At 36.5% G+C, this 27,683-nt stretch overlaps 1 protein-coding gene across 3 annotated transcripts in view; it reads right to left on the minus strand.

Moving 5' to 3' along the window:
- FANCC (FA complementation group C) overlaps positions 1–27,683 on the minus strand; it is a 2,534,829-nt gene that overhangs the window by 979,779 nt on the left and 1,527,367 nt on the right. For all 3 annotated transcript variants that reach the window (XM_044059426.1, XM_044059425.1, XM_044059427.1), the window contains one exon: positions 15,766–15,913. In XM_044059426.1, the coding sequence (XP_043915361.1) occupies positions 15,766–15,913 (148 nt within the window). The remainder of the gene's footprint in view (positions 1–15,765; positions 15,914–27,683) is intronic.

The raw sequence follows: 27,683 nt of genomic DNA on the forward strand, positions 1-27,683 counted from the left end.
TTGGCCCATAAACCAGAAAGGGTGGCCCTAGAAGTGAAGTTTTGGCATCTGCTTGCCTTACTCGGATGAATGAAGGGGATGAAAGCTTATGTCTGGAGCACAGACTCCATTCTAAAATACCTGGAGGAGACTAGGACTCAATTAAGTTGCTTTCAAATGGTAAAGCTTAATGAAACAGCATCACTCAGAGATGAAGACACATGCTTGCACATGCCCAAAATATATATGCCATCCCTTGGGCTTCAAGTAGACACATGCAAAGGAAACAGAAGCTACATGTACAAACCTTCTGATTCCCTGCATATGATGACACTGCACAGTTGACTGACCTTTAGCCCTACTGGAATGAATGAGGTATGGGACTTTAATCACTGTAGGACATGAATGTTCCACAGGGCATACAGAGGGGAAGGATGATAGTCAGGATGGCTCAGGGGAATTAAAAAAAGATCCAGGCTATGCTAGATCTCTTTATAGAAGCTTAGCCAGCTAGCTCAAGGCCCTGCATATACAAACACTGCAGAGAAGCAAGAACTTGTTTTACCTTGGTAGCCATTTCTCACTTAGTGCAATGAACAGTGACAAGATACAGTACAGTGTGCAATGTTCAGCTCTATCGCCAAATTATTTTGGTTCTTCCTCAATGATGACATTCTGTGGAGGAATACCAACACCAAGCTATACAATTTGGTTATCATCAACCCTCTCCTTTATGAATATGAACTTTGGCTGAATTAACAAATTAAAAGGCCTGGGCAGACCAGCTTCATGACATAAATGGACTAAAGCTCTGACAATGACTCAGATGGCCCATGCTCATTTAGCAGTATAGGCACTAGAGAAGCCAGGTGGGTGAGGATTCAGGTGAGTGACCAACATTAGCTTGCACAACCTAAGTGGTTGGCAGTCCAGCTCACTGCTTGGTTGGTACCTACAGGAATGTTGCTGTTTGGGATAATAGTATGGTGTACTGGTAGGGTTATTTGGCATGTGTGGTTTTACACATGCACACTCTGAGCATCAGTTGTGGAAGTCATAATGCACTATACACCTCCAGGGGACTCTCAACTCAGTTAAGGAATGAATATGCCTTAAGACTCGTGTCCAGTTTGGGAACAAATGGTCCTGGCTGTCAACCTTTAACATGACTGGCTCGATCCAATGGATGCAGTACAGCCAGACACTAGGCGAAATGTGCATAAATAAATAAATAAATAAACAAACAAACAAACAAACAAATAAATAAATAAATAAGCAAGCCTGGACAAGTTCCACCAACACCAGCTTGAAAGATCCTCTACATTACGTAAGAGGACAACCTTACTAATCCCAGTGTTCTTGCCACAGCCAATGTTTTCAACACTGAATGAATGACGCTCAGATTTCAGCAGTATATTGTGTTCTGTCACCAGACTCCTGACTATCAAAACAAGTCACATGATTCTAGCTCTGTCAGAGCTGAACCTTCTATGGGGATTTGACAAAATGCAACAAACGATAGAGTGAAAGCACAGCCTAAGAAAGTAAAAGTACATCACAAGTTGGGAACACATGGTCAACAACTGATCTCAATAGTTTCCCATTTTCCTTCAGGCAGAAGACTGCAATGAGGAGAAAAGCCTTTGTTCTTAAAGATGAACAGGATGCGAGTGAGTGCATGAAGATGCCTACTGAGAAAAGTGAAAAAGCTGTCAAGTGAAAGCTCTAATAATGGATTGCACTACAAAAGCATGATGCTACTTCTCTTTCAAAAAAATTGTTAGTGTTATCATATGGCAACAGTAAAGTGCCATTATTAGGGGTATCTTTAAAAGGCTATTAAAAAGGCAACAGTAAAGTCCCATTATTAAGGGTATCTTTAAAAGGCTATTTATGCTTTGCACCGTTTTAAACCTGACTTGAAAGCCAAACAGCATTCACTGTTTAGCTTAGGTCAGTATGCAATGAAGCAGCATCAGGAAGGCTTATTTTGACTTTTTTGCTGAACTTGTGATAGACACATCAACCTCACCATATTTTAAATAACTGTGGCTTTCCGGACATTAGTTCATGTGATTTAAAATTGGATTGATGCATTTTTATAGTAAAGCAAGTGTCTTATGCACAGGCTTTTAACTGGACACGTATTTTGGAAATTACTTGCTGGGTGCAGTACTGAAAACTTGGCTGTGTGATTTCTCAGCTGTATCACTCTGAGTCTGACTTGGAGTTTGAATATAATCCTACACACCCCATAAATATTACACACACAGCTAAACTCAGTGTATGACTACTAATCAAAGAAATTCTTTAACATTTATTTATGTGACGTTCACACGACTGAAAAGATTGTCGCTAAAATTAGAGTCCTTTTTTGTCAACAAAGGTTGCTATAGTCAGAAACTTCACTTTCACTTACTTGCAGAGACCTAAGAATAATAAGGTTTGGGGGGGGGGTGCAGAGTGTAAAGCCCCTGCAAAGGGAGTGGGGGCATGCATCCAACAAAAACAAAATAAAAACATATAGCTCATAACTCACTGATATGCTGTTTTGCATGAAACATCCTGAACTTAGCACTAACTTGCATATGTGTATTTGTGTATATGTGTATATACACACACACATATGTATACATACATAAAAGATATATACATATACAAAAGATATATAAACACACACACATATAAACAGTGTCTGTGTTTAACTTCTTAACCAACTGACAAATTAAACAGCTCTTTGCAAGCAAACCTCCTGCTCAGTACTAAAATGCATCTCACTGCACAGCCTCTTCTGTAGATGAGGCCATACAGCAATTTAACTTCATCATTGTGCCATTTCTAGACACTGTAAAACTCCATACCACCTCCTCAGTGTCCAGCATCCATCAAACAACTCATGACCCTTTGCGACTTTATCTGGAAGATTTATTTAAACAAATTCTCCACTCCTCAGATCTTTTCTGTAATAGACCATAAAATCATATTTCTCAACAGAGACAACAAATCATCCCACTTCTTAAAAAAACTAAAGCATATCTGCAACGTTCTTCAGAAAAAAATATCAAAACATTTTAATGTATCCAGGGGCTAACAATATCCCTTGTCTAATGCCCTAATGGGGGCAGTCCTATCTCTGTATACTTGTTAAAAAATTCATCTAGATATATCATTACACAAGACGTTTATCAAAAAATTCAAATATTAACAACTAATTTCTCCCAAGAAGAAAAATAGGACTTATCTTACAAATAGAAAATGCAAATAAGTGAATATTATGAATTAATGAGAACTCTACGAAGCAAAGGATAAGGTCAACGTTATGTAAACATTAATTCAGCTAGAGGCAGGAATGGTGCAACACAAGCCTTCCTTCATGAAGGGAGACCTCTGATTGCTGGGAAATAAAAGGCCAAATGAAGAAATTAATCATTGTACATCCATCTGTTATACTGCTTTAAAAATCTTCCTAGAAATTAAAACATAGTAATTATGTGAATTACTTGGGTTGGGAGTGCCTTCTGTGTGGAGTCTGCATGTCCTCCCCGTGGTCGAGTGGGCGTTCGAAAGACATGCGTTAAACGGGTGTGCCTTCGTTGAAGGTTGGGCATCGAGCTGGCAACTCGACACCATAAAAACCAACTGCCAATCATTAGCAGACCAGAGTTCCGCTGTGGCGACCCCTAACCGGGAAAAGCCGAAAGACAAACAACAACAACTTGTCAAACTGATCAATCACTGAGGTAGTCTCTTGCAACAGATCCAGCACTTAACCTATATCACTAGTCACATATAATCATCAGCAGATTTCCAGCAGTTCCATCTAGTGATGCCTCCTAATGCCAGTCCTGAAGGCATCTGTTCATATAATGGGTAGTATCACCACAAGCTCATGCATGCTTTCTAGACCAAACTCCAACTTGCTTCTTTCTGACCAACAAACCATGTAGTCCAACAAGATTATGATATGGGTCTAATATGACTGCATACACCATCTTTTTGAATAAGACTCCAGAAGAACAGCAGGCGATCAGGTCACCTAGAAAATGCACACATCTACTTTAACATATACTCCAAAAATAGATTGTTACATTAAGTTCTTTATGTAATGTCACTGTCATACTTTGGGGTTCTCTTGCTGTAGACTTAGCAGTTGGTACAGAATTCCAAGCAGTAGCAACACAAAGACGAGGAACAAAGCAAAAAAACAGCAAAGCATAAAAACAGCTTTCTTCACAAGATGATCTTTAGCTTACTTCTAATGAAGGAAGTTATCCATCTAGAAACTATGCTTGGTTTGTAATGCTTGGTAAATATATGCATATTAGACCACATTATAGCTGTATAAACATCATTCAAGGATGCAATACATGAAGGATGAAGATGTCACAACTACTCTAAAAGAACAAGTTGTAAATGCCTCAAAGTAAAGGTCTGTTATAAGATCTACTTCCTGATCCACTTAGTAAGTCCACGTTTAGCCATCTTTCACCTCCAATAAGTATGTGTACTTCAACAATGGCCTAAATGCTTTAATAAAGACTTATAAAAGGTAAAAGTCAATGGGCATTCAGAAGCCATAGAGCTAGAACACTTGCATGTCTTTAAGGGGCCATTTGCTTTCCTCCCAAGGGCCAGCATCATAGGAGGTTTAAGATATTACTCAGTGAAAGTTCTGGCTAGCCTTGATCTTTTTTGTCATATTTTTCAGAGAGTTACAAGGATGCACACAATAAGAATTTTTAAGCACAACCCTGGGATTCCACCTGTGTCCCTGCTGGACAGGGGCATCGGGTGCTGACTTGTCTAAACATGGGCTAAACTCTTGGCTAGGCTTATAAGGGCCTCAGGGCCAATAGCCTAATAACTTCCTATGATCCCATGATCCTATAAGGGTTATTACACCTGCAACTACCCAAGACAATGCTTTAACCATCACTGATGCTATTATTAAGCATACTAGTACCACCCTCACTAAGTTGGATAAGATTAAGGTGACAGCTGTCTTTCTAGGGTCAGAATCAATGTGGGTGCAGGTTCTCATTTCTGGCAAATATGATTATTATTTGGCAGTGGTCCATGTAGAGATGAACAACCTTAGGTGCACCATCTAAGAGGTGATGAAGAAAGATGTGGTTGACCTTGCTATGCATGTGGCATGAATAAGGAAAATATTGGTCATGAGTGGCATCTTACCATCACCTAGAATGATGCAGAAATTTAAAGATAGGATAACTGGATGCAGCAATTGGCTTATTAGATGATAATATTCTAAGGGGTACAATGCGTGTCTGACTGACCCTCATACTTTAACAAGGATGTTTTGCACCTCTCCCTTCCAGATCTTGCAAACTGGCAAAAGCAGTTGCTGCCCCCAAATGCTTTTTTTTACTCAAGGTTAGTCTACTGGACATATGAAACAATCAAATCTAAATTTAGTCATCATTAAGGTGGTTCTACTCAATTCCAGAAATCTCAGCAAAAAGATGCTCAAACATGATGCCCACCTACATATCAAGCATATGCATATATGCTTTATTACCTAGACTTGACTTCAGTGCGACAAAATCTCTCTCTCTATTCCTGGCTTCAGTGCCTATCATGCCTTCATACATATGGGCAACTGCTGGTGACTCAGTTTCTGTCAGAGACCCCCTAAACATCATTGCATACTCCTTGCTATCCCAAATTTGATTTTTTGTAAAAACAAGTTACCATTAGCAAAGTGAACTTTCATATTGCAGTCAGTAATGGACAGAGTTACGAGTTTTACTTTTAGGACTTTGAAGAGCCATCTATATTACAAATCCTACAATGTCCTGGATAATATGCAATTTGATACAGTAGGTATTTATACCTGCAGGCAATGTATGGCTTGTACTTATATACACGTAGGAACACATTTTGTACACCCACATTTAGGTTTCAGGATAGATTGTCATACAAAATATGTAGTTTATTTTTCTTACTGCACTGAATGTTGTTATTATTACATTGGGAAAACCAACCGTCCTCTAAAAGACAGGATTCTAGAACATGTACGTGACATCAGGAATAAGAAAGAAAGCAGTGCATTAGCCTTGCATGTAGCTGAGAAAGATTTGACACACAAATTTAAATTTATGGTATTGGAAGTAATAAGAACTAGTAAGAGGGGAGGTAATATAAGAAATCAAACAGAAGCAGCAGAACAAAGATGGATTTTGCGCTTAAAGGCTGACAAGACACCAGGTTTAAATACTAAGGTATCATTGAAACCATTTTTAAGAGGCAGACCATTAAAACATTAGGTAATATAAATAGCCTTTTGGTAATAATTTGTCCTATATATATATGAATTAAATGTAGATATATAATTCTTTATAAAATATTAAGAATTCGTGTATATTAATGTAATTATTTTAATTCTTCGCTGTAGGGATTTTTAGAGTTTTAAATGATGAATTTGATTATTAGTAATGTTTTTATCTTTGCTGCACCTTTAAGATAATAGGCACAGGTTATTTGATTTGTGACATGCCTTTGAATTATTTACTTAAATAGATGTATATGAAGCTATGTTATATGGTCTGAAGAAGCGGATTGTTGTCCGTGAAAGCGCTTACCTCCATTAATAAAAGGACAAATTTTTTACTCAGCTCCGTTGTGTGGAACAACTGTGTTTTGGTTTCATCCTAGACAGGCCTCAACTGTTTTTCTATTGTTCTTTCCTTGGGACTTGAAGAAAATACCTCACAAAACTCTGTGCCTATCTCTGCCTCTGGTACCAGTTCTATTGCCTGGATGACTAAGTCCCCAGGATCAGATCTGGTGCACCCCTTTCTGAACCCACTTGACTCATTTGCTTAGCCACAAGGGTACTCCCCCTTTTGCTCCCTGGTGGAGGTAAGATGCAAGTACTTGTCCTGTCCCCATCAACTTGGCAACCTGCAAGCTCTCCTGTAGCTACTTACAGAGAAGCATGCACTCTTCCATTCATGTGCAACTCCCAGTTAAGCAGCACACCACTTGTAGTACAGACATACTAGGCTCTTTTATGGTGCAAAAATATTGTTTTGATGCAGCAGGGAAACTGTCTTAAAATGAGTTGGAATCTCCTTGGAATGCCCTCTTTCTCCCTTTCTCTCTTTCTCTCTCTCTGACCTGCTGCACTATTGTTATTAGATCATTACTTAATGTAGCTCATTTGCATTTGTTTCTTATCTGTACAGCATAGGAAAGAAACAGACATGCAACAATTAAGCCATGTCTCAAACTATTAGAAAAGGAATTTTATTTCTTAACATCTTTATTAAATTACCACTTAAGACATAGGCAAACATATACTAACAGAAAAGAAAGGCATTTTAACATTTTTTCCATTTAAATACAATATACATCACAAGTATTTTCTTTGCTGCATCATCAATCCAACATTACAAAACAAGTGCTGGATTCCTGCCTTCCCTTAAACCTCACTCCTCCTCCTGAACATTATTATGCATTTATCGTTCTCACAATATCCATTTACTTCTATGTAATAAAATAACAAATGTAAAATAAATAAATAAATAAATAAATAAAATAAAATTTGATCCATTCTTTTTCTAAGGATCCCTCTTTCAGTTCGTTTGTCTCTTTTATAATATTCAGTACCTCTAATACATTTGGTGTAGACTTTTGAGTTCCATTTTCTAGTAACTGCTTTTTTGGAAGCCAACAGAATTAAAGTTAACAAGGCCTTACTATGTATAGGCAATTCAGATCCTGTAAACCCAGTTCAAAAGAATAATTTCCTTACTTACAGCCATTTGCTCAGCCAATATTTTTGATATAGTACTTTTGTAGGGAATTATTGAAATCTGCCATCCCATTATGCTCACAAAACATATGTTCCCAGTTACCTCTTTCTTCTCCATCACACTTCCAAAATTTTCTATCTGAGGAAAAATTCTTGCAAGTCTGCTTGGGGTATGAAAATACCAGTGCAAACACTTCAAGCAAAGATCTTAAACCTTCTGGACATGGTTGCATACTTGGGAGCCATACATATGTCTTCTCATTGTTTTCTTGTAAATTGCTTTCCAATCTCTCTTCTCAGTCTTTTCTAACTTCCTCTGATTAAGTCTTTAGTTATTATGTAATATTTTATATGTCCTACTAATTATCCCTTTTAAAACAGCTGCTTCTGTTCTAAATGAACTAAAAACTCCACCAGAGCAGGTCTTTCACTTAAAATACACCCACTGTCTTCCCTTTGCCTGTACTATGAGATCAAGCCCTGGTAGGGAAGGCAGTCTCTAGCCTGAAATCCAAATGTTTTCTTGGCTTCATCTCACATTATTATTTTTCCTGCTTCAGTTATTTGCTCCCAATATTTTGGTTCTTTTGTCAAGTTTCTCCAGTAAATTCCAGATGCCTCTTGCATATTTTCTGTACCCCTAGCTGCAGTTACTCCTACTGGCAAAATCTCCTTTCTCTATTCTCTTATAGGCTTAGTTCTTAGAATAAGTTATTCTACTTTATAAATATAACATTCTGTATGGTTATTCTCCTTAAGGATCTGCATCCAAAATCCCACTCTCTCTCTATTTCTCAAACTCACCCCTGGCTTTATCATCATCCCTTTTCCATTTTTAATTATAACCTTCTGTTTGTGTTATATATATGAGCCTTAACTGTGTAGCTCTAAAGTATCCCTGAGCCAACCTTGTTCTACTGCTAGGATGAAATTACCCCCAGTTAACTCTTGCCTTCTTTCACTCCCAGATAAATTCCTTCAATTCTTTACTATTATCCACAGCTTCTCCTCTGGTTGATAAAAGTATGCCTTACGTGTATATAAGACTAAAGGGACTAAAATCACTTTCACTACTTGTATCTTACTATCCATATCCATAAATAAGAGTTTCCAGTTTCTCAGTTTTTGTATTATCTTTTGTTTACTCTCTTCCCAAATATCCTTAGCTGCAATAACAGAATACTTTTAAATCCATACTTCTAAATATTTCATCAGATAAATTCTGCCATAAATATGGGTATGGCTGAACCAATTTGTGTGTTGGTACATAATTTATGGCTATAGCCTTTTGTTTTATCTTTATTAATTTTATATCCTGAAAAGACCTGAAACTGTCTGAAAATGTTCCACAACACTGAGGTGCCCTTTTCTGGATTTATCAGGTACAAAATAATATCTGCAAATAAAGCCAACTTTTCTCAATTACCATACCAATTGTATCCTTGTATTTCTGAGTCCCTTATTTTCTTTGACAATGTCTCTAAATATAAAGCACATAAAAGGGGAAAAAAGATACCCCTGCCTGGTTCCTCTGTTCAAACAGAACTTATATGAGTGGAACCCTCCCACTATAATTCTCACCTCGATCCTTTATATATCCTTCTAATTAACATTATATCAGAGAATGCAAATGCTTCCAATACCCAACTAATAAAATTCCAGCTTACTCTGTCAAATGTTTTCTCTGCATTAAGACCCACCCAACAAAGGTATTTTCTTACAATCTGCATCCCTCTGGATAATTTTTTTCCAAAAATCTTTATTAAATTTACACATATGACAAAGGCAATCTTACATGCATATAAATGAAAAACATACAAAATTATATCACTTTAGTTGCAAGCCATTTACATCACAGACAGCACTGAAACAACTGTAGTTGTAAACATTATATATCACTTATAAACCATCCAGTCATTGTCAAGTTAAGCATTATATGGCTCATTCAAATCCTGCCTCTTAAACCTCGTTCCTGCTCTGCATATATTGTTTCCACAATTTCCATTTTTTCCTATGTAGTTTGTTCCTTCCCTTTTCCAAAGTTCCCAATTCCAGATGTTTTACCTCTGTTACTATATTCACTACTTTTAGTAAAGTTGTTCCAGACTTTGATTTCCATTTTCTAGTAATTGCTTTTCTGGCAGCCACCATAATTAGACTCAGCAAGGCTTTACTATGTCTATGCAATTCTAATTTGTGGCATAACTCAAAAAAATCAGCTCTCCAGTCAGTCCAACCTGCTCACCCAGCATCTCCAAAAGAGCAGTCTGCAGGTAATCCCAAAAGTCCGCCAGCTCATTACACTCCCAAACAAATATGCTCCCAGCTACCGCTTTCTTGCCCGTCATACCTCCAACATTTGCTATCCACCTGAGGAAAAATTATTTGGAGTCTACTTGGGGTATATAAATACCTATGTAAAAACTTCCGTGCAAAGATCCTAAATCGTCTAAACCTTGTTGTATATTTGGGAGATATACATATATCCCCCCCACTGTCCCTTTGTGAATTGCTTATCCAATCATTCTTCCTGATCCTTTTTCAGCTCCTCTGATTGATTCTCATAATTATCATGCAATATTTTATATGGTTGATTAATTATTCCTTTTTTTTAACAGTAGCTTCTGTTCTAGATTCTATTTAAAACTCTGCCAGTGCTGGTCTTTCATTTAGGAGCCCCTTATTTCTTTTGCTTTGCTATACTTTGATACCAATCCTTGACAGGGAAGGCAATCTCTAAATTGCTGTCCAAGCAAATTTTTGGCCTCTTCCCATTCTATTACCTTTCCTTTTACAGTTATTTGGTTCCTTTGCCAGTTTTCTCCAATAAATTCCAGCCCCCACTTGCCTATTATATGTGTCCCTGACCACAGTCAACCCTATCGACAAAATCTCTTTTCTCCATTCTTATGCTGGTTTGGTTCTTAGAATACTCCCTGCTATTTTATGAATATAATACTCTGTATGAATATGGTTGTTCTGCTTAAGTGTCTGCATCCAAAATCCCATTCTCTCCTTATTTCTTGAGCTTCCTCCCTGTGTCAGCATCATTCCTTTCACCTTGAATTATAGTTTTCTCCATGTGCTATGTATAAGAGCCTTAACTGCATTGCTCTAAAATACCCCTTCAAATAAGGTATTCCTAGTCCGCCTTGTTCTACTGTTAGAATCAGCTCATCTCACTTGACCCCTTGCTGTCTTCCCCTCCCAGATAAAATCCTTCAACTCATTTTTAATTGCTATCCACAACTTCTCCTCCGGTTAATAAAAGTATGCCTGACCTGTGTGTATAAGACTAATAGGACCAAAAACATTTTAATGGCTTGTATCTTAGTATCCATATAACAAAACTTCCAGTTTCTCAGTTTTTGTATTGTCTTCTGTTTAGTCTCTTCCCACATATCCTTAACTGCCACCACAGTAATTTCCAACCCATACTCCTAAATATTTCATTTTATCATGTCCCCATAAAGATGGATATTGTTGGACCAATTTGTGTGTGGGTACATAATTTACCATTATTGCCTTTGTTTTAGCTTCATTAATTTTGTATGCTGAGAAGACCTGAAACTGTCTTAAAATGTTCCATAACACTGTAATGTCCCTTTCTGGTTTTGTCATGTATAAAATAATACCATCTGCAAACAGAGCCAGCTTTTCCCCTAGTACCATATCAATTATATCCTTGAATTTCTGAGTCCCTTATTTTCTTTGCCAATGGTTCTAAATATAATGCAAACAACAAAGGGGAAAGTGGACAACCCTGCCTGTTTCCTCTACTCAAGCAGAAACTACCAGAGAGGACCCCTTCCCTTCCCTCTGGATCACTGTTCTATTAATGTTGTCAAGTGTTTACCTCCCCTCTAGAAAACAACACTGATCCATATCTATAAATTCTGGCAATATCTTTGCCATTCTTTTAGCAAGTATAGATATAACTGTGATTTAAAATTGAAATGGGTCTATAAGAAACTGGATCTGAAGGGTCTTTGCCATCTTTAGGTAATACAGTCACTACAGCTTTCTTCCAAGATGTTGGTGCTTCCCTTCCTTTTAAAATAATGTTAAACAAAATCTTCTAAATCTTTATCACTTCCTTCCCTCATAATTTCCAAATTTCCACAGAAATACCATCTGTTCCTAGAGACTTTCCTGCAGACTGATTATACATCACTGTTTTTATCTTATCACCTTCTATCTTAACTGTTGGTTGTTGAGTCTCGTGTAATCTAACACTGGCATAATTAAATTGTTCATAAATATTTCCATTTGTATTCTTCCTTGATTTCCAGATTTCTGTTTTATACAAAATTTCTAATATTTCCTGAATATATCTAAAACCTCTACATGATTTCTGGTTATTTTTCTTGTTGTACGTTCCCCTATGTTTGGTGACAACCCATTCAACATTCTGCTACCTAAGTCATTGTGCTAAAAGTTTTTGTGCTCTGGAATTAACATCAAAACATTGTTGTTTAACTGCAAGCTTTCTAAACTCATTCATATTATCTATATATGCCCTTATTTTCTCTTCAGCACTCTGCATTTGCTCCTCCTCTTGTTCTGTGAGGGTCCCCTTATTAGTTGTCAGACTCTCCAAGTACTTTCTATTACCTCTTAACCATATCTCTTTTGATTTTATTTCAACCCTATTTTTAAACTACATTTTCATTTTTTTTTCCTGTCACTAACTATAACTTCTGAAGATATTTCTATTGTCCCTAGTAACTCCATTCCTTACATTCCTTTTTTTTAACAAGTAGGTGGGAAAGCACCAGCATCTTATTTTAACTTCATTACCCTGCATTTTTATCTTTGTTTTTATTAGTGCATGATCAGAAATAGTTACTGGATATGTATTGAAGCTTTCAATTAAATATTTTCCTGTGAAATATAACTATCTAGTCTAGCCCAGTTATTATACCTTGGGTAATAACATTTAAATTCTGTTGGGAGTTCCTTCTACTGAATTCACCTCTTCCATACCAAATATTTTCATAAATTTCTTCAGAACTCTACCCTTTTGTTATATTGTCTCTTCTATGTCCCCTTGATACATCCTCACTATTGCAAATCAATTTATAGACCCCACCTATAAAAATATTCCCTGCTGAGAACTGACCATTTCTCCCCAAATTTTCTTATACTCTACAATAGTAGTTTTCTGTGGAATACAAGTACAGGCCATTGTAATCCTCCTCCCTCACTAAAAACACCTTATTTCCACAAATCTACCATTTTTGTCTTTTTTCCTCATCTGTCACTATTGTAGCCTCTCTCCTGATATTCTGTTGAATATCCATTCTGAAATCCTGTCTTTGTCAAATTCACATGTTCCTTTCTTTCCAAATGTGTCGCCTGCAACACTATTTGCACTCTGCATTTCTTAACATAATTAAATAATTTTTCCTTTTAATGAATACCTGTATGACCATTCACATTCCAGGATATTTTGGACAGCATAGCCATCATGATAAAAAGCTACTGTTCCCACCTACTAAACAGGACATTTTTTGAATGCATATTTCCAGCTTTCGAGTTACATGCATATACTAATGTTTGACAGGTTGATCATTTGTACACTTGTTTCTTCTCATCTCCATCTGAACCTATGTCACATTTTTCAAAATGTTTTGTGTTAATGAAAACCCTTAAAAAACTAAGTACAAAACACCCTGTCCCATATTAACTTGGAACACACACACACAAAAGTATGTACATTCTTAAAACATGACGTTTAAGCTTCCAAAAGGAAACAATTGCTCCAGATTGATGGCTGCATCTACAGGCATTATCTAACCTAAAATTAAGGTTATCTGTGCTAAAGTGCAAGCTACAGCCTGCATTCCTACTTATACTGAATGTTGTCTGTCTTATCCTTATCTATTTCCCCTCCTAGATATGAAAAACAGCTTGCCTGCTTTCAGAAAACATTAACTTTCAGCCCTAAGAAAAAGTGCACTCGCTATCTTTAAATAAAACTAAATTGTACACTGTTCTATTAACTACATTAAAGTATTAAGGCTGCTAGGGAGGTTACCTTTTAATCACTTCCATAATTTCAAACATTTTTTTCACTGAACTGCTTGCCATTGTAACTTTAAAATCTGCATTTCTCTCAGCAAAGAATATTCAAAATTCTTAAAATCAGCTGCTTGCATCTGCAGCCAGCTTGTCTCCATGGAAATGTACTTAGCAGTGAGTCTTTGTAAATTTCACTCAGAAAGGAATGCACAGCTTCCCTCAGTTGCAGACATCTGGACTCCACTGAACATTTGCTAATGGAAAACAAATAAGGTAATATCTTTATAGTTTTAAGAAGTCTTGGCTGCTTTCTCATGACCAGATTTGGAGCATATACTCTATGTGTCCTTTCAATTCTGCTGTGGAACATCAGTCTAGCTGTTTATTTATGCTTTCATGAAATTAATGCAGTCTGCTCCTTCCAGTTTCTCTGGTGCAGCAGAGAATCTCAGATTTTCTCTGAGTGTGCTGTCTTCTAACTCAAATAGCTCTTCTTGAGAAACCTTGCATTCAGCCATCTTTTTCTTTATGTCAGCTTCCAATTTTTGCAGTTTTGTCGGTTCATCTGAATGGCTAGTTAAAGCTTCTTCTATTTCTTCCAGCCTTTGTTTGAATTGATAATTTGCTTCAGTTATTCATTTCTTTTAATCACCTCTGAATACATTTGATTTATGTTTTCCTCTAAATTACTGAAAGCCATCTCTTGAGCAAAAGCTGAAGCTTGAACTGCGTTTTGCTGAACAGTTGAAGAATTCTTCCCAGACGGTGTTGTCTCTTGACCTTTCTGGTTGATTTTCTTTCACATTTTCCAAATTTCTTCTTTGCTGGTATCCAGGTGGTGTATTTACCAAATAGTAACTTAATTTTACCCAAAAAAAAAAAAAATCAATGGCACTCATTTTTTGCAATTTTTGTTTTCACACTGGGAGACCTGGAATTAGGCTGTTGATCTGTGTGCAGCCATCTTTGTTCAATCTGAAAAAAGAGTTTTCTTGATGAAGGTAACTGGCCTGATGCTGATGTTGCCTTCTACCACTCTGTGCTTGTTGTTCTCCTTGAGAATGTTTCATTTTGAATCTGCTGTTGACTGCTTGTTTTTCTAGAGAATAGTTAGTTTCTATAATTCCTATGCAAGGGCTTTTTCCTATCACTGTTGCTCTCTTTGGTGTACAAAGGCCCTCTAGAGTGCTCTTCCTTCACCTTTTTGTAACTTCCTATAAGACAAAGTAGCCTTATCTGATCTCTGATGACCCTCTAGGGTCTCATCAGTATTGTTCCTCAGTTCAGCAAGGTAACTGAAAGGGGTAGCAACAGTAAACCTCAGACTGCTTTATTTTCTGCAGCATATAGGATTTAATTACTTCTTAAGTTTTTGAAATTAAATTTTAAGCATACAGGTGACTGCTGTATTGTGTTGATGGCCCAGACAAAAAAGAAATGCTTCAATGAAAACAAAAGAAGACAACAAAACTTCAAAGAGGTACCAAACCATGTTCCATGGTGAGAATGAACTGAGGAGAAGGTGGTGGAGTAATGTGCTACTGATTATACAACGTTAGCTGACAGCATGGGGCATTACAAATTGTAACTGCTAGAAATACAATAGGATGATTTTTGCAGCTCAGCCTAATTATTAACTGTTGGATCTACTGCAACAGACAAACCAAAGTAGATCTGACAATATCACAAAAAATACAATTCAACCACTGCAGTGTTCCCATAGTCAACATTCTTTTAATTCACTACTGAATGGAACAGTTCATAAAAACAACCAAATTCCCAACATATGTAACCAAGAAGGCACTGCTATAAACATTCCTTTGTTACCAAGTCTAAAGAGGAGCACGTTATTTTGCCTAACAAGATATTTTGAAAATAAAGCTAAGATAAACTTCGCTAACACAATAGCAATCTCCCATCCAAAATTATAATGCAAACAAGCACTTCCTCTGCCAAGATACTGTGGTAATTTCTTATAGACATACCAGAAATGAATTCTTCATTACTTCTTTCATCTGCATAGTCTCACAAGTGAGAAGTTTTTCAATGAGGTGCAATGTTGCTTTTTCTAGACTTGGGAGATGGCGCAACCAAAGGCTTGTCACAGCCTTTTCAGATAATGATATTCTTCGTCTTCAGTAAAAAAAAAACAAAAAACAAATAAATAAAATGGACATTATATTTTCAGAAACATCTTCCCTTGCTGTACATTTCATAAAAATCTTAATTAGGAATTCAGTGAGACAGAGACCCATGTTCCTTGCATGCAGTTACGTTCTAACAGCAGCTATAGTCTTCTAAATTTTCTAGTTTGTATTCAAAGGACTAGGATTTCCTTACTAAGTTTGTTTTTGCATGTTTATTTAAAATAACCACATGTGAAACAAAGATTTGTTTTGAGACAGCACATGACTAATCAGCTATCCAAAAATTATGCTTTGAAGTTCAGAAAGCCAAAACAAATTTCAAGGGCACACAGTAAATTAATGCCTGTAGCAAAAAAAAAAAAAAAAATCAAAATGTATGCTAGTCATTTAGAACTAGAATTCTGTCAACAAACAAGGATACACTCATTTGACTAACCCAGCCATAAAATTCCTTATGGTACTGAGGAATATAGCTGTGACTACATCCCAGAATCAAGGTCTGATTAGCGGTTCATGCACACAGGAGACTTGAAATGGGGGATGGGAAAGGGTGCCTAATACCAGTTCACCCATAACAAGGGTATTTGGGGAGTCAGTTATGTCCTACAGTATGATGAATGCCAAGCAAGGAATGTCTTGAGATGCATTTCATATACAGAGAAACTTGAGAGCATTAGCTTAGTCACAAACTACTTGAACTGTAAATAAAAAGAGCATACTCACTGAGTTACAGTTTGGTAAGAAATGAATTTAATGAGCGCAAATAGTGAGGAATTCAACTGAATTAAAGAAAAAAGAAGTTATGTACTCACCATGACATTCCATTCAAGTAGTTGTACTTCATTTGTCTTCAACCTGTGGGAATACGGATCTGTATTGGATCCGAGACAGCACAGATTACTAGCATTAGGGCCAGCCTAATACCTCACATTACCAGTCTTGAAAAGATACAGTCCCATAAAAGTAAATTTTCAGTAGGAAAATGGGACTCCTCCACAAGGTGATGTGTACTTCTGTGGCCAAACAGTTTGGGAACAGAAAGGGCTGAAAAAACAAATGGAATCAACTTTGCCATTTACATTTCTGCTAGATATGCTGCCCATCCTAGTTAACCACAATTTGCATCTCCCTCTCCTTTGAAATCATTGGCTTATGTCTGTTATATTAATTATCTGCAGTCTTATCACTTTCATATATTTATTTATTGTAGTTATTTATTTTATATTCGTTGACCGGGATTGTCCGACTGAGCTGAAGAGCCCTTTTTCAGCTGAGGCCCGGAGAGAAATGCTCCAACATATTATACAATTTTCATTATAAATTAGCATTAAACAGCATGTTACAGGATTATTACAAGGCATTAAGTAGCAATACAATGTTATACCGTGTCAATAATCAGGAGTATAGCATAACTATTTCAAGATGTATAAAAAGAAATATGTCATTAAGACAAGTACAGTTTTTGGGGTAGGTGGTTTAAAAAAAACAGTTTTATCATGATGTAGTTGCATGAAGGCAAGACAATTACAATAGAATGTTTCTCTGAGGCAATTTGCTTAATAGATCTTAGAAGACAGTAAAAAGAGTAGTCAAGGAAGATTAGATATATATCTAAGATATATAGATATACAGATCTGACATATATCTGAGTTTGTTCTACCATGGAAAACTTCTTTTTGGAACAGGCTAGATTCTGCTATCCTCATTTCTGATTTTCTGTGTATTTACTAGTGGACAACTCATTTACTGATAAATTCCACAACCTACTAGTCACATACCACATGTCAACATTTGGAGCTCTTTCTTTATGCACCATTTTTCCCTACAAGCAGCACTCCAGATTGTTGCACTACATATCACTTCAGTTCAGCAGTGTGATGTTGCTGATTCAATGGGACATTGAGTGGCTACCATGAGAGCTGAAATGTCTGCATACCCAAGCTCAGACATGCAATTATGACTCTGTAGTATATGCACTCCCTCCCAGAACCATCCAAAGAACACAGGCTGATGTCTTACCTAGTCCTCTAGTAATGACTTTTACTACATGGCTAACCTTTGTTAGTAGCAGACAAGCACTGGCAGTAATCTCAGTCTTCCCTCCTCAAGGAGGACAACTATATCTAGGATATTACATCCTTTCTCATCCTTGAATGGCCTTATTACAGAATAGTCTGTTCCTGAGCCATCTGAGGCTTAAATAGAACCCTTAACCAAAGTAACATTTATCTTCCATTGTTTTTCAACCCACCATCGTCTTCAATGTGCATATTTTGTGCACCCACCCCTCTCTCTCTCTGTGAAGCTAATAACAGTCATTCTGATCCGCCTACCTGTTATTTTCAAATTCTCTTTGTTATTTATAAAAGCTTTCTTCCTGAAGGATAGAGTTTCTTCTTGGGTACTGTGGCTTCTCCTAGGTAAATGAATACAAAATGTCCCTTCCTTTTCTCCAAAGCATATACACTAAGCAGCTTTAATCTATTTTCGTGTCATCCCAGACATTGACCCAGGCCCTGGCAGTATAACTGGCTCATTTTTAATATCTATTAAGGACAACATTCTGAAAGTATTAACATCTTCCAACAAACTTTGTAACTAAAGTAGTGCCCATACAGTACAAAGTGCAAACATAATTCCAATCCAAAATGCGAGGAACATCAGAATTTCAGACCATTAAGCCTAACTAGCCTTACTGGCAAGTGTTTTGACAGAGTTCTCATTAGAATTATGCGAAGCATAGGCAATATAATATATTGCAATGCCAATCAACATAAGTTCTCATCAGGTAGATCCATGGTAGCTAACCTAATAAATGTCTGCTCTGAGGTAATTTGTTATTTGGAAGAAAGTATTGGAGTGAATGTGATCTAGCTGGATATTTGCCAAGGCTTTTGACTCAGTACTTCATCTTGCAATTATTTAAGTTTTAAAGAAATGGAAGTTCAATAATTATGTTTCATAAATGGATCATAATTTGATTAAGAGATAGGGAGGCAAGAGTTTGTATACAGGAGAGTAAGTGTAAGGAATTTAAAGTATTAAGAAGAATTCCACAGGGATCAGTATTTACTTCATATATTTATGTCCTCTTCCATTATTAGACAGATGCTGGGTTTGGAAAATTTGCAGACAACACTAAAATTGCTGGACCTAGGAGCTCAATTAGAAATTAAAAAAAAAAAAATTGAATAGCCATTACATGTAGGCCTATCAAAATGGTGCCCATTTCAATGAGAATAACTGTAAAATTATGCACGTAGGTAGACAAAATGTAAGGTACCCATACAGCATGAGTATTATAATAATTGAAGAATGCGAGTTGTTTGTTGTTCTAGGTCTAGTAATAGATGATGATTTTAAAATCTAAGGGGAGGTAAATAAGATTTTGAGGAATGTGTATTATGTGGGTAGAATGTTATTAAGAACACTATTCTTAAGGAATGTTAAGGTAATGCTCTCTTTCTGCCTCTCTCTCTATATATAGGAATATGGCACTAGTTTTTGTATGTACTCAGTGGAAGATGCAAACAGGTTGGAAAAAAAGTTTAATGTATTTTACTAAAAATATTAAAGCAATATCTACTTTAGAGCACAAAGAAAAAAAGGAAATTAAAGTTATTTTCTTTACATTATAGGCTGAAGAAGGGTGTTACCGAGGCATCTCATTTGTGCAGCATGACACGGGTACTAGGAACAATCAGTTACTCATGAAACTTAGGAGACTAAATCTTTATTAGTAAGGTACAGCTGGATGAAAGTGGAATTCATTGCCCTTGGAAATTAGGCAAAAAGTACCAAGATCTTTAAAACTAAATTGGACTCATGGAATGGGAACAGGGTATATTGGACACTGTCCTCTTGGATAAAGACTCATGTTATCTCTGCTGAGGGTCCAGGGCTGAATATAAACACTGAAAAAATATGGTGATGATTTTACATCTTTTTATTATCACTTTTCTAGACTAATTCCTTTTATCTCCTTACAAAAAGAAAAATCTAGCAAAGCTAACATTTCCACTGTGTGATACCTTAAACCTCTTGAATCAGAGGCAACACCTTGCAGAGAAAGGACTCCAGATCTGTGCAAACTTTGCCATGTGACTAAATGTTAACCTGGTAGCATGACAACTTAATTTGTGCTTGTAATACCTTCCCCTCTGTATCTCCATACAATTATGCTTTCCCACTCTGGCACACATACATACAAATATTTCAAGCATGGGCATTAATGCCCTTCTAGCTTGCCAATATACTAAAACACTTGTTCCCATAATGTGTCCAGGTTGTTCTTAAAAATATCTAAACTAGTACTTGCTTTAATGTAATTTGGTAGTCTGTTCCATGCATCAGCTATTCAGTCAGAGAATCAATTATTACACTTCTCATTCCTATAGAACCTTCTGCATAGGTTATATGATGACTATCTAGAACGTTTTGATAACCCCAAACATTCCCAGAGGTAGTTGTCCCTAAATGCCCTATATACCTGAATAAGATCTCCTCTTAGATATCTGTAAGAAAGAATGTACAAGTTCAGATATTTTAATCTTTCATAAATAACTTAAAATTTTTACATCCATGGATGCGTTTGGTATATTTCCGCTGTACTCTTTCCAGTTTATGCATGCTTGTTTTCTTATAGGGTTTCCATATTGTTATTCCATACTAAAGTTTGGGTCTAATGTAATTAACAAACAATGACTTCATCATGTTTGATTTCCTAGACTTCATATAGTTCTATAACTATCATTAACCAATTGGTTGATATGATTAGAAAAACTCATAGCTGAATCTACTTATACATCCAGGTCCTTAAATGAGTCTACAGTTTCAATCACTGAGTGATATATTAAATATTCACCTTTCAATTTATGTCTCCCAAATCTCATATGCTTGTTTTTGATGTATTTATCAGTATATTATTCTCCTATGCCCAAATTGTCAATTTAGTCAAATTATTTTACAGACATGCCTTATCTGTAATACATGTAATTAGTTAACCCAATTTCAGGTCATCTGCATATAGACTGTAGAACACCTCAGATAAAAAAGTTAGGTCTGAAAGATAAAATCTAAACAAGTAAGGGCCTAGGACAGAGCCTTGTGGGACACCCTGACTGTAACCAAGAATTCCACCTGTCCAATTGCTGTATGATACTTGCCATGTCCTATTTGTAAGCCATGCAGCTATCCTTCTTATCAAGAGTACATCAATACCTAGTTGTACTACTTTATTGATCAGTGTTTTGTGCATGACTATCAAATGCTGAAGTTAAATCTATACAAATTACATCACAGCACAAGTTTTCATTCATAGCTATTATATCGTTATAGAACATCATGTAACAGGTGGTAATATTTTCAACATATGCATGCTGATATATGGTTTCAAGTCCCAACCTATCCAGTTCTGACAATAACTTATCCAATATTACCTTCTCCATTATTTTTCTATAACAGGAAAGTAGACTTAAGGTTCTATATGACTTTGGGTTTGTCCTACTCCCCTTTTCCTTAAAGACAGTTTTAATAAATGCATGTCTACCATATTGAGGAATCTCCCCATATTTATATGAACTAGTGAATAATGGATATAATGGTAGCATAAGTTCTTGCTGAAGTGTTCTCAGGTCATTGTTACTAATTCCAACTCCTTATTGAGCTTTGTTTGGATCCAGTTTGCACAGCTCTTTTTCAATATAATCTAATTTGATTCCAGTATCTGGGGTTACCTGTAAGTCACTAGGACAACTTATCACCCCTTTTGAGGAGCCAAACTGTTTTGCATAAGATTTTGTAAATACATCTACAATCTGTCTGACTATACATTTTAGAATATGCACACAGTTTATCAATGTGCGTCTTTATTCCTTCCACATCTTACGTTTCTATAAAAAGGTTTCCTATTATGCTCAATACCTTTGTATAAATTTTCTTCAAAATTTTCTTGATCTTGTCTCACGCTATACTTAATCTGTTTGTCCAGCTTGTTTATTTCAGTTTTCAAAGTTGTGGTTTGACCTCTCTTCCATTTCTGCCTAATTCTAGGACATAGTACAGAACAGCTGAGGTAATCCCTGTGCTGTTAGTAAATTCAGCATTGCAATCCCTTATGACTTGGGAAAAGAGGTACGGCAAAATTTGGCATCACCATTTATCATTATTCAGTAAACCTAAACTTGGCAAGTTTATTTCTTACAAACAGCATTCTACTACCTCAGACTACATTTAAGACTGTAGCACAGATAACCTATTTTAGTGTTAAAGAATAATGCATCTGCATCCCAGCTATGTATTGCCTACTTTTTAATTCTTAAATAATTAATACCTACACAGCAGTCATGAGTCAAAGTTTTTTCTGCTGTTCTGATATACTATTTTAATCTTCTTCTTCTTTCGGCTGCTCCCGTTAGGGGTCGCCACAACGGATCATCTGTTTCCATTTCTTCCTGTCCTCTGCATCTTGCTCTGTCACACCAACCACCTGCATGTCCTCTCTCACCACATCCATAAACCTTATCTTAGGCCTTCCTCTTTTCCTGTTACCTGGCAGCTTCATCCTTAGCATCTTTTTCCCAATATACTCTGTATCTCTCCTCAGCACATGTCCAAACCAACATAATCTTGCCTCTCTGGCTTTGTCTCCAAACCTTCCAACCTGGGCTGACCCTCTAACATACTTATTCCTAATCCTGTCCACCCTCGTCACACCCAGTGCTATCTTTAACTCTGCCACATCCAGTTCTGACTCCTGCCTTTTTGTCAATGCCACTGTCTCCAACCCATATAACATAGCTGGTCTCACTATCCTCTTGTAGACCTTCCCTTTCACTCCTACTGCTACTCGTCTGTCACAAATCACTCCTGACACTCTTCTCCATCCTCTCCATCCTGCCTGTACTCTCTTCTTCACTTCTCTTCCATGCTCACCATTACTCTGAACTGCTGATCCCAAGTATTTAAACTCATCCACCCTTGCCACCTCTACTCCCTGCATACTCACCATTCCTCTATCCTCCCTCTCATTCACACACATATATTCTTAGTCCTGCTGACCTTCATTCCTCTTTTCTCTACAGCATATCTCCACCTCTCCAGGGTCTCCTCCACCTGTTCCCTACTCTCACTACAGATCACAATGTCATCTGCAAACATCAATAAAGTATTCAGCACAATAAGACCTCCAGTTTGGCTTCCATAATAAATGAACTATTTCTAGGAAAGCTAATAAAGTATGAATGATGAGGATTGACACAGGTTTGGCTGACACACTAGTGACAACAGATCTACCTTACAAGCACCTTGGGCGAGGTACTTGCACTGTCAAATCTACTATAAAGTACTTACCCTTGCAAATGTGCAGTGACAAATGAAACTGTAAGGTGTGAGCACAAGACAGTAATAGTTGCTATGGCAGAAAGCCCTTATGTTAATGAGTATTAGGCTCTGATAGCAGTACGGTAGAACTACATTCTGGCCTGGAATTGAAATACAGTTCAAGGTTTGCTGTTTTCTGAAGATTCTAAGTTAGTTACTGATTGAAACAGTTTTGAATGGTGGTGTTATACTGTCAAGAAGTGTATATGTGTATCACCTGTACATCAGCCATTTTAGCTTTTCTAGTTCATTACTATTAAAACGATGGTCTAATAATTGTAGTGTATTAATATTAAAATCTTGATCTGGCAATACAAATGCTTTGCTGTTTTGACTAAACTCGCTGTTACAATGTCTGCTATTTTTTTTCCAACAAACACTTATTTTTGACATTTGCAATCAAATAAAATTGTCAGTCAAAGAAGAAAAAGCTAAACTACGGTTAGCTCTGACCTGTAGATGAGAAGACAACGGAAGGTCCTTTGTTGAGTATATAAATACTGAAACCTTTAAATTATAAATAATATATTCATACTACTGGGGACAAGATGGAAACATACTGTGATTATTAAAAAATATATTTCTGTACAGAACTAGTATTACTAATATTCAGCCAGAGCTGATTAACAGCAGTCAAAACAGCTTACAACCAATTAGCACAGAATATTATAAGGTCTCTTAATACTCAAACCAGGTGGGCATGACACCATTTCTAATAAAGTTCTTACAGCCCTTGTAATATTTATTCCAAACTAGTTTTAGAAAAAAGCAGTGTTCCCAATGATTGGAAAAGCTGTGTAATAAACCTGTATATCAATAAGGGCAAAAAGATCTTGTTGTGAACTACAGAATAATCAGTCTCTTGCTCACTCCTGGAAGGATCACACAAAAATAAACATTGAATAAATTGCAATCAGAGTATGCAAACAACCACGTTTCAAACACTAGTTAACATGCTTATACTGCAAACAGCTCTAGAATAACATGCAATTTAAGTTTTTACTTGAATATAATAAATACCCCATAATAACATTCTTTATGGACTTTCCCAGCACTTTGATACATTAAACCATCAGCTAATTCTGATGGGGGGGGGGGTTGGAAAATAAGTTGACAAGCAAAGGTCTTTTCAGATAGATGTCTAAATAGTATCCCTTAAAGCAAGTGATCCCACAGGGATCAATTCTGAGATCACTTTTTTTTTTTCAAAAACTATTTCTATGAGCTAATATAAATATTTCCTTTTCACAACATATACACTGATGGCATTCAGACAGGTCAAATCAAAACTGGAGAACATACTACAAGTGGCACTTGACAACTTAAACAGATGGGTAGAATCTAACAGTATGAGATGAGATTCAGTAAATAAGCTTCTGAGAATAAATATACTTTAAAGGGACAATAGTTAGAAAGGGTTACAATATTTAAAGTTTCAGTTGTATTTGTCACCAATATATTAGAGCTTAAAAAGTTGGGCTAAAAAACCTTGGGATATAACTATAACCTATCAAATTTAGAAATGAAACATTTTTAGTTCCCTTTTATGTTGGTTTAATTCGATCTATACTTGCGGATGGTTATCCTTTTTTGTCAGCAAAAGTCCAAGGTCAACAGCTTAAAACTAGAAAGAAATGTCTCAACACAAACTTACTAATAGAATTCTTACCATTAAAAATTTGCCATATAAAGAAAGACCAAAGCCATCTGCAATGCATTCGCTTGCCAATCTGTAGCCTAAGAGGAGATCTAATAATATTATTTAAAGCATTTATTGGTATCTGTTGTTGTTTATAAGTTTAAGTCTAAGAGAAAGATGTACAAAGATGGACTTCTTAGAACTTTAAAGGAAAAACAAAGATAACCATTTGCTTCTGTGACTGAGTTATTAAATCTTTGAACTGACTTCCCCACACTGTCTCGATGATGATGAACTCTGTATTGCATTACCATCATTGTTCTCTGTACCAACCAGAGATTAAACCTCATAATCTAAGTAAGCATTCCAAGCAAATAGAAATTACAGCAAGGAAAATTTGACAAACCTAGAATTTGCCACATACAGTGGTACAGCATGTGAATAAATTGTGACATGTTATTTTTAAAGGTGAAAATATGCATATCTTTGTGGAGCCAAATACAATTTATGATCCCCAGGAGGAACAGCATTTATGTATTTTGTAAGAAATAAGTAAGATCAACCTGATAAGTGAAATATTAAATAAATACTTAACAAAAGGTGGCACATGCTGCATTTTTGCACAAAACAAAGACACTGAACAAGTTTATACAGAATGCAAGAAAGTGCATAAGATACTGATAAAAATTATTACAAAATGTCTTTACAAATGCCAAGCTTACATAAACTTGAGAGAAATGTGGATAAACATTGCTTCGGTCCACAACGGTCAAACTACACAACAGATTTTAAAACTATGATATTGTGGTGACATAGCAGTAGGTGAAATACTGAAAACAATGCCACTATACACAGCAGAAAATGTTTATAAAATATATAAAATACTACCAACCAGTGTGGATACTTGTGTAGATGTATACAGATGATAGCTGAAGTATTTTTAACATCTTTATTAAATCATCACATTTTAATTTGTAACAAGAGTAAGTTAAAATGAAAAGAGGAACTGCAGTAACAGATGCCATTGTTATTGTCAAGCAGTACTTTCAACTCCAAAGAAAAGTACAGCTTGAAATGTACATGTTCAGGAAGTGTTAGTAGAATGAGAATATAGGCATAGGTACGTACGTATACACACACACACACACACACACACACACACACACACACACACACACACACACACTATTCAAGATCAAAGAATCTAGCAAAGAAAGGTAGATGTTCTCCATATTGATCACTGCTGTAGTTGCTTTAGCTATACAAGTTATAGCCTGCCAATGATATAACAGCCAGCCAGGTTCCAAAGCTTCAGGGCACCTTCCACTCGCCCAAATCGTCAAGCAGGGCTGAGTAGAAGACATGTTTGGGTGCCAAGCCCTTCAGAGCTTTACGGCTGCCAAAGAGTACACTTCTCTGAGGCTTTTGAGGATCAACAGTTGATTTATGCTTTCCTTAGCTGGACAGATAAATTCCATTTGGGAAAAAAAACTTACATGTTCGTATTTTTTCTAATGTTTTATTACTTTCAATTTTAATGGACAGTCTCAAGTCTGTAATGTACTTTTAAATGGAGCAGTCATTGTTTCTGTCAGTTTAAAGGTAGTGTTATCTAACTGATAAACTATTTTCTGTGCAGAAATTGTTTATATTTTAAGGCTATGAGGTTGCCATAGTGTTTGAAAGTGCTGTTTTTTTTTATATTGTTTTTGTTACAAAAGTGACTTTTGTGGACTGGTAGTTTTACTGGCATTGTTGCTGGTTTTCCCCAGGATAGAGGTACCAAATTCAGCTTGACCATGGAATAGATTGTCACTCCCATGAAAAGTCCTTCTGCCAGCCACAAAAAGAAAAAAGTTAAGCAGACATCTTTTCCACCACAGCAGGCTAGTATTTTGCCTCAGCCACAGGTGGGTGACTTTGCTGTGGCCATTTGTTGTACCTCAGACCACTCATCTTTTACCCCATTTCCCCCTGGTTTAGCACCAACAGCCACTATGGACTGGGGGTTAGCCACATCCTTTGTGGCTGTTGGTGTTCCCTCAGGGGCAAGGAAGAACCTCTCTTTTCGGTCTTGGGAGAGGAAACAGGGAAGATTTCCCTGTTGTGACAGAATGCTGTGTCCATCCCTGGGAAAGCAGTGGCTGCCATTAGTAACATAGTTGGCCCCAATTTTCCTGTCAAAAAGAAACAGAAAACAGAGCATGTATCCACTTCTCCTCACATTTCTTTGGATAGTAGTAGTTTACTGGGACTGGCTCAGGGTTTGATTCCTTCTTGTTGAGTAGTTTCCAGTAAAAGAAAGAGGGATGCCACCTTTTCTGAGATTCAAAATTCTGAATATAAACAGATGGTCTCTTCATATTTCTGATTCAGACTCAGAGGAGAACTCTCTTTCTAATTCTCCACATGGGGGGTTTCACTTTCTCTGAGACTTTTGCTAGAATGTCCCAGTGTTTTCAGTGAGAGAACACGTAGGTTTCTCAGTCCAACAAAAAAAATACTACGAGTTGTTACAGGAGGATTTTCCAGAACCTACACCGATTCCTTCTGTCTCCTTTAGAGGATATGTGTCTTACTGCCTGCAATTTTCTTGATAGTCAGCCAGCTATCCCTAAAAAGGCAGACAGGATATATAAGGTTCCTTATTCTTTTAAATTTTTATATACTATCCACAAACCTGACCCACAGCTATAGCCTTAGTTGACTCCTCTGCTGCTAAGCACTTAGTTAATTC

The sequence above is a fragment of the Protopterus annectens genome, chromosome 17.part0 (genome assembly GCF_019279795.1).
Source record: "Protopterus annectens isolate FY-2018-M chromosome 17.part0, PAN1.0, whole genome shotgun sequence".
Classification (NCBI taxonomy): Eukaryota; Metazoa; Chordata; order Ceratodontiformes; family Protopteridae; genus Protopterus; species Protopterus annectens.